This window comes from Neodiprion fabricii, chromosome 5 (genome assembly GCF_021155785.1).
Source record: "Neodiprion fabricii isolate iyNeoFabr1 chromosome 5, iyNeoFabr1.1, whole genome shotgun sequence".
Taxonomy (NCBI): Eukaryota; Metazoa; Arthropoda; class Insecta; order Hymenoptera; family Diprionidae; genus Neodiprion; species Neodiprion fabricii.
Window position 1 is genome coordinate 5,696,005 of NC_060243.1, and position 16,424 is coordinate 5,712,428.

The 16,424-nt window shown below is 36.9% G+C and overlaps 1 protein-coding gene across 8 annotated transcripts in view; it reads left to right on the forward strand.

The window, feature by feature from the left end:
* The first annotated feature begins 2,236 nt into the window (after positions 1-2,236).
* LOC124183687 overlaps positions 2,237-16,424 on the forward strand; it is a 164,479-nt gene continuing 150,291 nt past the window's right edge. For 5 of the 8 annotated variants that reach the window (XM_046572492.1, XM_046572490.1, XM_046572495.1 and 2 more), the window contains exons 1-5: positions 2,280-2,599; positions 2,827-2,907; positions 3,458-3,840; positions 3,932-4,057; positions 4,273-4,388. In XM_046572492.1, coding sequence (XP_046428448.1) covers positions 2,892-2,907; positions 3,458-3,840; positions 3,932-4,057; positions 4,273-4,388 — 641 coding nt within the window. In that variant the 5' untranslated portion in view covers positions 2,280-2,599; positions 2,827-2,891. Of the gene's footprint in view, positions 2,600-2,826; positions 2,908-3,457; positions 3,841-3,931; positions 4,058-4,272; positions 4,389-7,349; positions 7,409-16,424 lie in introns of those variants that run through there. The other 3 variants (XM_046572491.1, XM_046572496.1, XM_046572497.1) reach the window with 3 other exon arrangements.

The window sequence follows — 16,424 nt, forward strand, 5'->3', positions numbered from 1 at the left end:
TGGGCCGGAGATATTCATCGGATTTCAACTTGTTTGAATCGAATAATTGGGAATATGTATTTTTGTTTTATCAGTCAACTGCAGGTTATCGTACGCGTGCCAAAGAGCCAAGTTCTATTGAATTCAATATAAATTTTTCAAACAATATGAATCCGATCACAAAATTGTTTCACCTTTACCTTGGTGTAGGTATTATTCGGGAAAATAGATCGTCTTTAATAACGAGAAATATCAATTCTGTGCAAACATTTCGTACCGGATAAATATCTAGAACAAATTGAGAAATTTCAAAAAAATCATTTCATGAATTAAGGAAACTGTTCAACGAATCACAGTCAAAAAAAGTTGCAAAAATTACGAAATTTCTAGAATAAAATGCATTGGGTTTTTGTGCGGAAAATGCATGTTAATTTAGCGTTTTTGAACAAAATTATGATAAGGAATGTGAAAAATTAGTGAAATTTGTAAGAATTGATAGATTTGGAGGGAAAAAATGTTCACCTTGGGTTTTTGGCGTGACTCCCTGTGAAGTAAATGCTACGAGAATAAATTACAGGGCATTTTTTATGTTCGCAAGTTCAACGCCAGTTCGTTCATCTATGAGTTTCTTTGTTCACGAGTGACTAATGAAATACATAGCAATAAGGATTTCCTGAAAACTGTCTTATCTTCATCGATGGATATACACGCGAGAATTTTTGCCATACAAATTGCCACATGTTTTCATGCCTGTTCAGCGGTGAAAACCTTTGTGTGTGAAATTCGCAGTTCGATAGCCTATACGTTTAGTCATTTGGATGTTTTTTTTTACTTTCATTTTCTTTTTATAACCAGACTATCTTTTGTCCATCCCCGCTTTTCGACATAATGAATACTGTTTAGCATTTTTTCATTGCCACCTGCTTTAATAACGAGAACCGAGAGGACATTGTATATATATGAAGGATTGAGTAATGAAAATTCACTCTCTGCGAAATTTTTTATTCCTTTTTTCTACCTGGGCCGAATGCCACGTCTGGCTGTATTTTGTAACATTGTGCGAGATCACGAGACGCACAGGAAGTTGTAAAACACATGGGATGGATTTGGAGATAGTAATTTTCGCAATGCTGATTTCGTCAGTTTTAAAATCGCATGGGAAAATTCGCATCGTCAAATTACCTGATGCACTTTCACAAAATTCTCATCGATGGCATAAAAAGCATTACGACGAATAATTTCGTCATACAGACAAATTATGTTCCTTTTTGTTCGAAACCGTTTTTCTCGCTTAAACGATGGGTCTCATTTTGTATGGGTTATTAATTACCGTTGAAAATAGATGCGTTCGGATGGGAAGGGCCATTTCACGTGAGAGAGTATAAAAATCCGTTGCATCAGGTTGACGTATACGCCATACGCACGGTACGATTTGATGATGCGTAAACCTGATTTCATTCAAATGGTAATGAATTACGCTAAATTCCAGCAGAGCTACAATTACCAGACCGCAAAACAGATTGAAAGTTGAATCCTCGTTATTCGTTTTGTGGGAAATGAAGCTCGGGTATGTGCGGGTACTTAATTCAAAAATCTAAATCATTGTCTTCATAGTTGACCAAAAAACTGTCCGATCATTAAAGACCTTTCCTTGCTTATATATTGAAGTCTGCAGAAAAAAGTTTTTAGGATTTGAATCTCAATTTTCCGGAAAATTAAACAAATTGTGAACATATTGTAGCCAGATTTGAATCCTGCGCAACAAAAATCTGCGAGAAAGTTGCAAATTGACATTTTTATTACACTGAAAGTTTAAGAGCAAAGTACAGGTAAGATGATCTAAAATCGTACCTATATTTCGGAGTTTTTTTTTTTTTTCACAGAAATTGAAAACACTTAGAGCAATTTGAGTTAAGGACTTAAATGCGCTATGCCACCATCTTTTTCTAAATTTGATTGAAGAACTTCTAAAATGTTTCTGAAATTATAAATGATAAAGCACTTAAACTCATATTGCTCTGAGTGATTTCATTTTCTTGAAAAAAAAAAAACTCCTCAAAATAGGTATGGTTTCAGATTATCCTAGCCGCACCCCCACCCCCGAACGGTGAGTGAAAAACAGCGTGAAGCAAATTTTAGCCTGGAAATCAGATTTCAATTTGGCGGTCGTGGAGTCACGTGATCGACCATGTTGTATCCCTTGTGTCACGTGACGAGCCGTTTGTGCCGATTGGCTGAGAGTTTACATTCGAGCAATCAGCAGAGGCAGCAGCTGCGAACGAGGCGAGTAACTACGAAGTGTCAGAATTGTGCCGTCGATCAAAACAACAACTTCGTCGCTGATCAGTAAGCAAGGTGAAACATTTTCCTCGTTACATGGTCACGATTTGTTGCTCTCGTCGCGTCTCGCCCAGCGTTGAAGCTTCTTCATCAAGGCGTCTGACCGTCGAGTGAATTTTTCTCCGGGCTTAAATACTTGATACTCGTAACAACAGTCAAACACCTCTGCTAACACAGCGCTAAAATTCCTTCCATTCGAGTGATTATCGATTTCCTGGGCCTTCCGCCGTTGCGAAAATTCACCGAGAGCCGAGTCGACAATTTCGCAACTCTTCCAAAGGTATGCGTAAACAATTTCAGCCGTCAGAGAGCTGATTTTTAGAAAATCGATCGAGCTGCGAGGGCTGTTTCTCCGTTTTGAGGTTAGGTCTGAGACGTGTTCTACAAACGAGACTGTTCATTTTGAAATAACGTTGCAAAAATCGACTCAAATTTCTCTCTCGAGTTGCTGCACAGTCCTTCTTACATCTTTAACTCTTCACTTATTTTTTCACTCTCTCGTTTCAGATACCAAACTACAGAGAGCTTCTCAGGTTTACGCACTCTCAGCGTAGCTGAAGAACGACTAAGAGATGCCATTGAATACAGGTGAGTGTAGTCAAGTTTTGCAGCCAAATAAAACACACTTCTGAGATTTAATATCTTTCAATTTTTACAACCATTTCTTGATGTTCCGGTCGTAAGCTCATGATTTCACAGACGGAAATATCCTTACGCTACTCGCATTCAATCTTGAGCATTTCAACAAATGACTCGCATCAGAATTCTGTACAAGAATCTGATTGCTTCACGACGACCTCGACTTTGAGTTAAGTGTCGTTTTATAAAAGCTGATGTGGATGTTTAAAATTTGCAGTCTATATTCTAAATGCTACGTAATAAACTGTCCATTAGCATTTATTGAGTTGCATTTTATTCATTACTGGTTGATTATATTTACACACATATATTTTACAAATTATCCTTTGTTGATTGTATTAAATAATCGATAGGTAATCTATAAATTTTGATGTTCCGTTCATCAATATCTTCTATAAATATCAAGCCTGACTTTTTCCTCGTCCAACAGGTCGTCAAAAATCTCGTTACAGCTACGATTCATAATTTAATAGCAGGAAAATATTTTTCATTCGTCAAGATATATCGGCGGCGCTCCTGTTACTGGAGCAAGTTCAAGAGCGAGTGAAATCATGCGACGATCCAAAGCTTCAACTGCACACAAGCGACGATTTGGAGGCATTGATATCGCTGCTGGAGGATCCAGTATTTCGGAGCATAGTTACCATCCAGGATTCGCTGACCGACTTGAACGCCCAGCTCGGCCACCACCCCTCCATACTGCCTGGTGACTTTGACATCAATCTTGGAGGACAGCTGGAGCTCTCGCTGCCCAGCACACCGGCACAGCCGCTGGGCCCCAACATGTACCAAGACATTTATCAGGACGGCAGCGAACTGGACGATCAGAGAGTTCCCGTCGCTCGACTCGTTCATAGCAGTAGCGAGGATACCAGTGCGCAGGTAAGCAACGAAACCGATGAATGTTTTCTCAACGGCTCGGACGTTCCTCGCTCTAAGCCTCGTTTACATTTCGTCTCTTCCGATGTTCCAGGTGACCAGTCCTAGCTTGGCTTCGGAGGATCTCAGCATGCCTCCGATAACAACTCCGACTTACGCCAAGGAATTTCAAAAGGTTATCGAGGCCGCATCTAAGGGACGTCAGATATACACAGTGCAGGTAGAGTACCTGATCGAATCGTCGTTGTTATTGAATTTGGTTGATAAAGAATCTTTTATATAGTTTGGGTTCTTTCAAACTGCCAAGATATTGAGAAAAAGAATAGATAGTAGAGAAGTTTAACACTGTTTATAATTCTTCGAAAAAATTTGTTGTAGTCCGTAGAGTTATTGAGTTTGCTAATTTATTATTTCAATCTCTTCCGCACGCTTCAGCTGTACAAACCCGAGGGTACAAGTCTGGGATTTAGCGTTGTAGGACTTCGCAGCAAGGACAAAGGCGAGCTGGGAATTTTCCTCCAAGAGATTCAACCAAACGGCATCGCAGGCTGGTGAGTTTTCAAAAATTACTACTTAATCGCATTCCACAATGAATTTTGTTACTAAAACGAGTCGGTCAAGACAATGAATTTTGACGCTATCAACTGATTGTATCCGTGCTTGAAATTTTCCTTCGTGTGCCAAGAATCCTGTTTTTAACGGATTTAAACTAGATCTGAGGACACGGAATATTTTGTCTCCTTTATTCCAGGTGATTTTATTCTGTATGTGTGTATGTGTGTGAAATTTTTTTCACCAGATGAATATGGATTATATTTAAAACAATCTGCAACAAAACTTGAGTGGTACGCAAATTTGACTGTCTCGTAATTGCTTGTGAAATGAAAATAAAATTTTTCTATATCGTTTACTGCGGGGATAAGAGGGACGGCTCAGAGACTGCTCAAAACCCGATGAATAAGTCAATGTTCCACCCCAAAGAATCGTGGCACTCCGATTAAAGAGAGGGGCGAGAATCGGAGAAATTTCAAACCCCTCGCCACAAGTCCTCTGATTTATACATTTTAGAAGAGAACGGTTATTAAACCGCGATCAATTCCAAAGGAATCTATTGTCCGACGTTATTGAGTGCCTATTACTGCACTAATATACCCCGTAATTTCAACAGCTTTTCAGTGAAACCCATTAAAGCCACCCTCAAATAGTGTAATCGCACGTATTAAAAGGCTATTTGCCCTGTTCCTTTCCTTTTTTTTTTTTTTTTTCCTAATATATATTCTTTCAATACGAGTTCGAAAAACTTTTGATCAAAGCTAAAACTTTTTGCTGCTTTGTGCAGAAATTTGGGTTATACTTACTCCGTTTTCAAAGTTTTTCCTTAGCCACTGCTGATTGGATCAAGAATCGTAACGTTACCGAACTTTTTTTATTCCATTCCTTTCTTTTCGGGTATAATTAATACGTTTCATCGAGCGATTCTATCCCGAGTTAAATGATTCGGAATTTTCTTAGCAACCTTTGCCGTTAGTTATTTCCGCGTTATTAGTGGAATTCAACGTTGCATGCTACCTTGGAAGTAGCCGAAAACGTCCCAACGATTTTTTCGTAGACGATGATTGGTAAAATTGATCGGAAGAATTACACATGTCCGTAATATACGATCAGGGTGAAAACAAAAAAGACAAACAACGGAACAATCCTTCGACTTTCTATAATCGGAGATAAGAAAACAGGCTTTCTTCTTTCTCCGAGAAGAATCGTAACACTGTTTACACTTTCAACACATGATATGTAAAATTTTGTGTAAACCTACGTTATCGTGGATATTGAGAGGCGCGATCGATTTTGCGGATCATCCCATGCTTTCACATACCTATGCGTGGATACACGTATGTTTGTACGAAGATGTATCGCCCCCGATTTTCTACCCTCGGCATCTTGTGCTCAGCTACGTATACTATACTCGAAATAACACGAAAATCCGTCAATTCAATTCCATACGTGTTTACGTCTAAAGCTCGGCAAAGCTCTTGGCTCAAGCACCGAGAGGATATCCCTTGAATTTCGTACACCGAGTTGGTTCAGGCCTCTTAACTCAATCCTAGTTTCTCTTCGACCTGCGTTGTTAGTTTCGCCAGGAATTCTAACGCCTTTAACAGAGTGCCAAAAATCTCGGAAATATTTTCCGAATGTTTTATAAGTAGAATTAGATTGTTCGTATAAGCATCACTCGTGACTCGCGTATATATATATATAGTAACAAGTTCGGCGAAAACAGGAATCGAAAATAAACGGACCAAATGTTTGAAATTTGTCGTGAAAATTGCGAGATTCAAATACACAATTAAAAATGCTCGGAAATCTTACCAGAGAGACAAAAATGTTTGAGTTTGAATTTGTATGAAAAAACAAAGAAAAAAAATTAATAAATTCAACGCATATTTTCTCAGCGTTGGGGGACAAAAAAATAAAACCCACATTAAAAAATACATAACGTGAAATTAAACTGTTTAATGCCAGGCGAACGGGGAAAAAGAAGTGAAACAAAAGGAGGAGATTTTCATCCCCGCGGTAACAAAGGATTTATCGAGTTTTTCTTCCCCCTATTCTCTTTTTCCTCTTCTACCCTGAAATCATCTCCTGACCTTGACTGTAATCCGCAAACCGGTAAACGAAGGTCGGTTGGAACCCGCAATTCAATTCCAACTTGTTCTCGCCATGAACGTTTACGGGTTTCCTGTTCGCGTGATCGAGAAGAATGTTTGCCCTTGAAATGTGAGAAAAAAAGATATCGAAATAACGAACAAGAGCTTTGATATCCATTTTTTATATCGAACTGTATTAAAAAACTATGAGAAAATTTGTTAAAATTGTTGAATTATACTCAACGATTAATCGTTTCGTATTCGAAAACTGTTCGTTTCAAAAATACACTAAATGAAATTTTTTTACGTTTCGCTGAACGATAAATTGAGCATTGTTATTTGTCGATCAACATCAATATGAAATATTTAACGTTGATAAATAATATATTCAACATTACTAGCACGATGAGAAAATAAATTATCCGCTCAATTATTTCACCGCTTCAAAGCGTTTCAGAATCAACAAAATCGATGTCAAATCTCTTGTTTATAATTTTAACTTGTCTTTTTTTTTTCTTACCACCATACCAAAGAAAATCCTGTAACTTATGAACGAGTAATAATTTGATAATCAATTGACGTACGACCGTCTTGTAATAAAATAATCGAACAAGTATTAATTTTTTACTCTATTACGCAATTTAACCTCCTCAAATATACGAAATATACGTTGTGCGGATACACAAGTCTCGCTTCTGTACAATATAATACGAAATGGACAAGAGCGGGCTCTGCTGCCTGTCCACCTGGATATCCTTGAGGCTTTGGTCCACCGCAAGTCCTTTTTTTTCCTTTTTTTTTTTTACTGCATTCATCCTTTTTCGCACTCCCGCAGTATGTGCAGTTACGACCGGTCGGATTGAGGCGATTCGTTCCACCGCCTCAAACTTGATCCTGAACATGAATTCGATATTACGTATTGCAAGGTACGTGTGTTGTAATCGATTCTTGCATCTGTGCAAATTTAAATTGATAAACCAAGAGCTGTGCAATTCTTGTCAATTTTCTTACGAGACATTCGCAAATCGAGTATTTATGAAATTATTATATTCGTGAGCTGCAAAGATATCTCGTCATTTAGTATGTATAAAAACTGGAAATACTTGAATTATAAACAAAAGTTTGGGATGGCAAGGATTAGTTTCAAATCGTTAAGGTGGTGTTGGAAATTTATTGGATTCATTCGATTTCACTCTTCGATTTCTCATTTTATTGAGAAGACTATTTTTTACACGCTTGTTTTTTTTTTTTTTTTCTTTTTAAACGGCATGCTGGCATCGCTAAATATTTTATCTTACAACCAATAACTATCATTATTGAGTCGTCTACTGAAAAAAACGGAAATCTGTTTCAACGAGTTGGTAGAAAATAGTTTTCCGAATAAAATGATTGATCGTACAGTAAAATCTAAGAAACAAAGTAGATTTTTAAGAAATTTGAAGCGATTTTAAAGGAAGCATCGATGCTTTTGTTTGTAATTATTCTTTAAAAGATCACGAATACGATAATTTGACAAACACGCAACGTGCAACATAATTATTAATCAAATGTGTCGATCTTCAGCCAACCGCAACATTCCTAACGAGTCGTTATTCGATCGACTTTGATCGTTGAAACTTCATTCTACATACGGTTTTGAATCGAATATTGTTATTCGAAATGTGAGTTGTCGATGCGCGTTACGGACGAAATGGCGTTAGAAAATCTCCCATTAGATACGTCGCTTCGTCGTTGTTGGTAGACACAAACGCACACATTTGTCGACGCTCGTTATCCTGCACCAATCAATCTAACTTAATTGAAGAAGCGAGTGCGACTGAGGGACCGTGAGTTGTGTAATTGATTGGTTCACAAACATTTACTATAGTTCCGCGTACGCATACAGCTAGAAATGTTACTATCATCGGTGCGTAGGATGTGTTATTCGAAGCTTGTTCACACACGCACACAAATTGGCAACTTGGCGTTCCGTGGAACATACACGGACTTAATGAGGACGATCGATTTTAACTTGATAAAGGTTTCGGTTCCGCAACGTTGTTATAGATTTCTGTACAAATGTATGCAGCTTTTCATTTACGACGCGATTCTTGCATTGACTGCTCGTATTTAGCAGCGTTTCGGCAATTATTATTCCGAAAAAGAAGGAAATAAATGAAATGAATAACAATACCGTACGATAAATAAAAAAAATTTTTATGACATTAGAAAATTCGGTGAACCATCGTCCTTCAATTTCAATTCTCGAGCGATTAACATGGATAAAAGGACAAGTGCCGAAACGACGGCACAAACAGACGTTGAAACCTCAAATCAATCTTGAATTAACTTAAAAATTTTACTTCCCGAGATATTTATTCCATGAATCAGATCCTGAAACGCTGCGGGGGAATGTTCAATATTATATGTAACGAGTAAATCTTGTCTCGGAGCTCGCGTATCTGGGGAATATTGATGATTATACGTATACGTCGAGTAAGCGATATGCATATCGGGCAAGTATAAGCTTCGATTTCAACCTTCGGTGCAGCGAGTTTCCTGATTGGTTCAATCAATTGGCTAAACGTTAGCTTCTCCGTCTTCGAGTAGATTCTAATGTTACCGGGATTGTTTTCTTCGCCGTTGATATTTGCAGAGATTGGCCTGAGAATTTTTTTACGAACAGTTACTTCCGGAATGGATGAAAATAGATTTGTTTAAGACGGTACAACGGACGGTTAGTCAGAGAGTAAAAAAATTGAATTTTCATGTTAAATATCTTGAACATTTTTACGAAACTTTTTGGGAAGCTTTACAGGTCATAGAGAAAAATTATCAAAAACCGTTGAAATCGGATGAACAAGATCGCGGTTTTTATCATTTTCAATTTTCCAATTATAAAAAATCTTTTCTCCAATTGTTGATATCTTCGCTTGCAATGTGTTATTCAAATCCCTTCAATTTTTGTATCCATCAAATCGTAGGGTTATTTTTTTTTATCAACGTTGCAACTATCATTGGCACAAGTAACATTACCGTAGATTTTTCGAACGCTTTTCCTTCTCTGATTCACGTGGAAAACAATATGTACAATTTCAACCCAATATATATATTTTGAATTACGATTTTCTTTCATTTCTTTTTTCAGAGAAGAAATAAAAATGCTGTAATCGTTTGAAATTCGTTATAAAAAATGTTATCATTCTTTTCATCGAAAGCGTGACACGCTTTCTTTGAGTTCGCACGTTCAAACCTCTGCATACGTGACTTCAGGGGCACAGCTGTCGTTGACCGTAAAGTCTTGACAAAAATCCTAAATTTATTTACGCTCCCCTCGTCCGTCCTCTGCTTTTTCTTTTTTTTTTTCTTTTTTTTGTATATTTTTTTTTTCTTGTTATTTATTTATTTTCATTTTTATACCATTCGTCTCTCTTCATTTTATTCCCGGCAGTAATAAAGAGAAGGGAGGAATTTAGGTGCTGTAAACCGTAATTTATCTTTTCATACTCGAACTTCGTATCCCGCTCGACGTTTCTCTACCCCCAGGATTCCTCTTGTATTTCGACGTACGTACTACGGTGAGGGCGATTTTGGTCCCTCATCCCGCAGGAGGCTGGTATGTGTAACACGCCCACCTTCTGAGATCGTAAAAACGACGCGTAGCCAAATTTATTGTTTTTATTTTCTTGTACACGCGACGACGAATGTTTTTTTTTTTTTATCATCCCTCAAATGCGGAAAATCGTATTTTTCAGGCCGGCCACACACGTAGAAAACATGGAAAAGCTGGAAATGTCAGCGTGTTTAAAAGAGGTCGTGAAAAATCTCGAATTGTCGGGGGACTTTTAACTTGGTGACGGAAAAAAGTGAAAATATGAGTTTTCCATCATGGGAATTGGAAATGATTTTTTGAAGTATCAAGTTCACTCTTTAAGTTCACTAAAACAAATTGGCTTAATCTGCCATTTTTGTAACTCATTAATTATATCTTTCTTCAATTCGAATCGAATTTGAAACGAATACAGAGTTAATAACCTGAACGATTTAAGTTTTAGTAAGATACTAGAACTGGGAAAATGTCAGGGAAATTAGGTTTTAGGTTCTGGAAGAACTGGAAATTTCGTGGAATTTTTTTCCAAAACATTTGTGCCCACTCTGATTTTACGTTTCTTTCTTCTCCTGAGAAAATAGGAAATTTCTTCAAACTTTGGGAAATTACAGAGCTCATGATTGCGGTGCTTGTGGAGGGTTGATTGAGAAAAGTTGAGAAAATCGACGGAAACAGAAAAGTATTTACAGTTTTCTAGTTTTCACTGGATTTAAGGTTTTCGGGACGCTACTGCAGACGGATTTGATATTTTTTGTATCTTGTCAATTTTTTATACCTTTATCAAAAAATCAAAAGGCTTGTTATTTACCAGAGTTTGAAGAGATTCCATTATCGAGGAAAAGTAAGAATTGCAAAAGACGTTCATCCGAGATTCCTTTAATTTCTTATTCAATGCTTTTCGTACTTGGAACATTTAAATATCCGCTGTAAAAGCTCTCATTTTTTCATTCTTTTCCCCTTTATTTTTTTTTCAATTACCATTCCTCGATGATTTATATCAGCTATTTTGCCAAGAAGAAGACGGAACAAAGACAAGGGAACGGAATTTTTCATCTCCTTTTTCTTTCCAAGTGATTAATATTTCGTGATTTGTTTTATTCCGCACATTATTCCAAGTTCAGGGCATAATTTTCGTCAAATTAAACTGTTTAATAAATTTTCGTCGAACAAAGAGATTCCGAAAATCGTGATAAATGCGGTTAATAAATATTCGGAAAACGGAGGTAGAAGAAAAATTTGCTGCTTAATCTTTTATCCCATCCGGTATATTAATATACGAAGCGAAAAAACTTCGCGCATCTGAAATATCAGCGTAAATACTTCTATACAATACACATTGAAAGTGTAACACAGCTGCTTTGTCCCTGGATAAGATATACAATATATAGACACGTGAAAAATCGTTACGCGTGAATAAAGTTTCTCTCTCTCTCTCTCTTCTGCGAATTTGCGCCTCACCTTTGCGACAGCAATTTTAATTGAAACTCCGCGTAAGTGTATATTTAGTTATACTATTTTAATATTGTCCAAGACTTTTCTTAGTTTATAATAATAATCGTTAATTCATTTTGCCGGTTGCTCGAATCTCGTATATTTTATGCACAATACATGTCAATAATAACGCAGAAAATAAAAATGTATAATAAGGTTTTTCTTGACGAGAAATTATATTAAAGTTGTCGTTACGAGCTGTCGTTTTAAATGGTTTTTTTTTTTTTTTTTTCTTTTGAATATGCCAAGCGGCTCGCGCGAAATTTTTTTCCTCGCACAAATTCTAAGGACGTTGACTGTAATTCGCCCCTCGGAAAGCGACCTCCTCAAATCTTTCAGCTTAATATAACTCTTGATATTAGGTCCCAGTGATCCCGCCGAGGCTTAACAGACAATATATCTGGGATGGTTCAGCCGTTATACGCGTTTCGGATTAGTCAGATGTTCTGGAATATCCTCAAGGGATTCAAAGCGTGCCGTCAACTGACGCGTCTGTCAAACCCTAATTACACCAAACCCCTCGATCTCGAAGATTTCTGCCTCTGTAACGAGACCGAATTTTAGGTGAAAATTAGCAAATTCTACGTAGAGTTTGAAGGGGCGGGGTTGACGTTCCGAATTTGAGAAATTCCGAAAGCCCCGAATTAGGTGTTCTTTGGTGGTGAAACTTAAAGTCAAGAAATCAAACCTTGACGAAAAATCAAAGTTTCGAAAATGCGAGAATGAGGACATTTGAAACCCTGAAACATCAAAGTTCCGAAGGATCGAAGATTTTCAGTTCCGTGAATTTCTGACTTGGAGAAATTTCACCACTTTGATCTTTCTTTGATGTGGATTTTTCGTATTTTTACATTTCGAATCCTGGCCATTCGGACTTTCTTTACACCCACTCGTTAAGTAAACTACGCTGTGCGAGCATGTTTTAATTTTCGAAATTTTACTCCATCGAAACTTTATTTTTTTGAACTTTGCTCTATAGGAACTTGAATTTTCGGAACTTTGAGTCCTCGGGCCTCCGGCAATTCGAGACTTTGTTAATTCTTCAAAGTTTGATTTCCTTTTCAAATTCGGAACTTGAACCCCGCCCCAATCCGAAAGATTTTCTCGCAACTGTAATTTACAACGGAACAATCATCGCGTTCCAATTTCCCGTTTATACACCGTTAATGGGATAAAACAGCAATGATTACCCCACTTGAGTCGGGATTCGGATAAAATTCGATATGTGTGTGTATGTGTTTATATATATATATATATATGCATGCGTGGATGTTGTGTATACATGGAGGAATAAAGTGCTCAGTGGTCAAGTGGTGTAAACCCTTGACGCGATTGATTGAGGGGTGTATTAACGGCGAAATAAAACGCAGTTGAGGAAGAAAAAAGGAAAGTTTGTTAACGACGTGTGGACGAAGAAAGGGGAAAGGTCGCGGTTTTATCGCCAATCAAGTTGGAACTCTACAGCTGTTGGCAATTATCCAGCTGCCAAGATTCGCTATATATACACATATATATATATATATATATATATATATATATATATATATATATATATACGTAGTATAACCTGGGAAATCTTGCGTAACGCCGGACATTCAGAACCGAAGGAGGGTTGAACGAAGAAACCTGGCGATGACGAACAAAATTAGATATCGTTGAAAATTGCCTTCTGCCGCTTTATAAATTATCTGCAAAAATAAGTTGGAGTTCAATTTACCAGATACGGCGATACGAGTGTCAAGTTGATACGTACGGTGAATTCGATATCATTTAAGAACTCGAATTCATAGGCGAGTCACTTTTTTCTTGATTTAAAGATCGTTAATTTAAATTAAATAAATAACATTTCTTTCACGATATATGATCCCTGTATTTGTATGTAATCAATTCAATAAATCCTTTAGATTTTTATTTCGGTATAAAAGGTTTTACGAAGTTTTCATCCATTTACATTTTTTATTTTTATCGTTTTTAATTTTTTTTTTTTTTCCGACAGAATTACAGATTGTATTGAAAATTTATTTTACATATTAAATATTTGTACAATATTTATATGCAAAATACTGTGGACGAAAGTATAAACTGAAATAATATCTTCGAGGTGGTGGTGATGAAAATTTCGAGAGAAGAAATAGTAGAAAAGTCACAATATCGAATTTTCAAATATGAGAAAACGCGTTTCATAAAACTCTTAAAAGTACAGGTGGTCGCAGTGTGACGTATAAAAATGTTTAAATGCAAAATGATAACGTATAGAAAACCAAACCAACAATTCGAAGAAATTCTTACGTTTTTTCATTTTGTTTTTATTTGCATATTGCGTCTTTTCACACATTCATAAATTTTATGAAGCAGATATTCTTGACCGCAAAAATTCGTTACTGTAACCCGAGCCTGCTTCTATTTCTCGATCTTTTTATATTTGTATCCTCACCCCTGAATATTTCTTTATAAACATGAGCACGTATCTTACAAACAATTTTATGAACAATCCGTAAAGAAATCGATAATTATTCTCTCTCTTTCTAATTGTAATATGAAGAAAAAAGTACCGAAACAGTTATCGAAATACGCGAAAAAGGGATAATGGGGTTAAAGTGAATAAAAGCAACACGACGAAACTGCGTGAAAGACGCAAAAAGTTTAACTAACGAGGTGAACGATTACAGAAAAACCGCAAATCGCATGCCGGCGTCACTTCTGAACGTATTTTAACCCTTACTTATTCAACCCTTAAATCATTGCGCAGAGATGGAGATGTCGATTCAAATAACTTGAAAAAAACTCTGGGATACTCTTTATCTATGATATTTCTCTCAGCGAATCGTTCCGCAGAGTTATTTTCAAGCCAAATGTTGAAATAAAATAAATAAAATTCGAAGCCAAAAGGGCGTATAGGTTTTCTTGTTTTCAAAATTTAGCCTGAAAATAAGTCTAACAAACGAATGACTAAGGGAAAGAAAAAAAAATATTATACCTCCCTCTGGCATTAGCACCGCGATATACGATGTCTAAAAAATGAGATTAGGGTTCAACCGGACACGACGATCACAATTTTGCCGGGTGGGGACCGGGTGGAAAACCTGACTTGGACAGGTGAACGTGTGCGCGAATATACCTGCCGGTCGACGACGACGACGTTTGCGGCGTCGCGACGCTACGCATGCCCAGTTTAACGCCGAAACGAGAAACGGATTTCCAACACCCCTTACAGTCGTCGTCGGACCGCGGCTGAGCCGGGATCGAGATCCGGTTTTTCGCATCGCGAATCGCTGGCGAGCTTTCGCAGGTTACTTGAGCGGAATTCAAACCCGTCGACGTCTCTTCGTCCCTCGATCCCACCTTCGCGTATTAAATTCGCTCGGCGATGTTCCGATTCATCGATAACTCGGGTTATTTAACGAAATGTTTGACGAGACGCGCGGTATTCTAATTAATGTTTTACTCAATCAACGAATCCGTTTAACGTGATGAATATCCCAAATGATTCACGCAGTTTTATCATTTTACTCGATTTAACTTCAATCGTAATCGCTGCTTGACTCATTTTTATTCCAACGGATATGTAATCACTGTTTAAATCTTACAATTTTTACTGTGATCAATTTCTTTCGGTCTTCTTGTTATATCGCGGTTAATTACTGATTCGTTTCTTGAGTTTTTCAACAATTTTATTACCAAACGTTACGAACATTTATAATGTACGTGGGTCTTTGAACAAAAAAAAATTATTTTTGGTAGATTGACTTTTGACTAGAATGAAATTAAAGTTCGTATAATAACGTCAATGCATGGATGCTGCTTTTTTTTGGAGAAATCGTTATTTCGAAACATGAGTTTTGCCTGAAATTCAACGAACCCGTAAGCGTCAAAGCAAAAGGTATTCACACTTTGGAAACTCAACTCCTTTGAAGTCTTCATTCTGAATATTTGTGAAATTGTTACGCTTTTTTCTTCTAAATATTTCGATACGTTAACGTTACCAACGGCGAACCTTGTTCTTTGAACGAGGTTGAAAAACAAGTCATCCTTTATTCCGTCAGGTTCATCAAGTAAATTTTGATCGAAACGATTGCTCTCGACGGTCATAAAATCCAATTTCTCGTCAACTTAATCCAGACATCAGCTGTACCGTATAATTAATAAGCTCTCAGTTAGCTGTTTGCGAATAAGCACGTGACAATCTAAAAAAAAAAAAAAAAGAATGAGCCAAGTTTGAGAACCGCTGAAAATTCAGCCGAGATATATCGATGGGGTGGTGTAAAAATCATGGGAATTGTTTATCGTATTTAAGTATAATCGAAAATATAACAACTCGGGTGAGTGAAGCAGGTGAAAGAAGTGAAATACAATGAATGTGAAAATATAATTATTTCATTATGAATAAAAACGGTGATGTAGTAAATAAAATATTGAAAAATATACACGTATATGCGAAATAAAAATTTCTCGCGGCATTTATCGTTGCCCGGACCAATCGAATGATCAATTAATTTCTGCGTCACGTAATAAGGAAAAAAAACGGTTCTATAACGATGTAAAATTTTATTATTATACCTGATCGGGCGCGAATATTGTACTATGGCATGTGCGCCGAAGTTTGTAACATTTGTAGAAAATAACGATAGAGTGCTGCTGCAGCTGCAGAAGCTGTGCCGTCTGTGCGTTTATCTCGGCGAACGACGAATGAAGAGACTCATTATTACACGCTGTTTTTCCTCGAGGAGGAAAATCTCCTTGGGCGATTATTTATAACCTTTGAGAATGTTTTACACGGTGGCGTGAAGTTTGTAAATATATACGGATAATACGAATGCGAAATATTGATATTATATTAAAATTACGGTAATAGAATTAAAAAA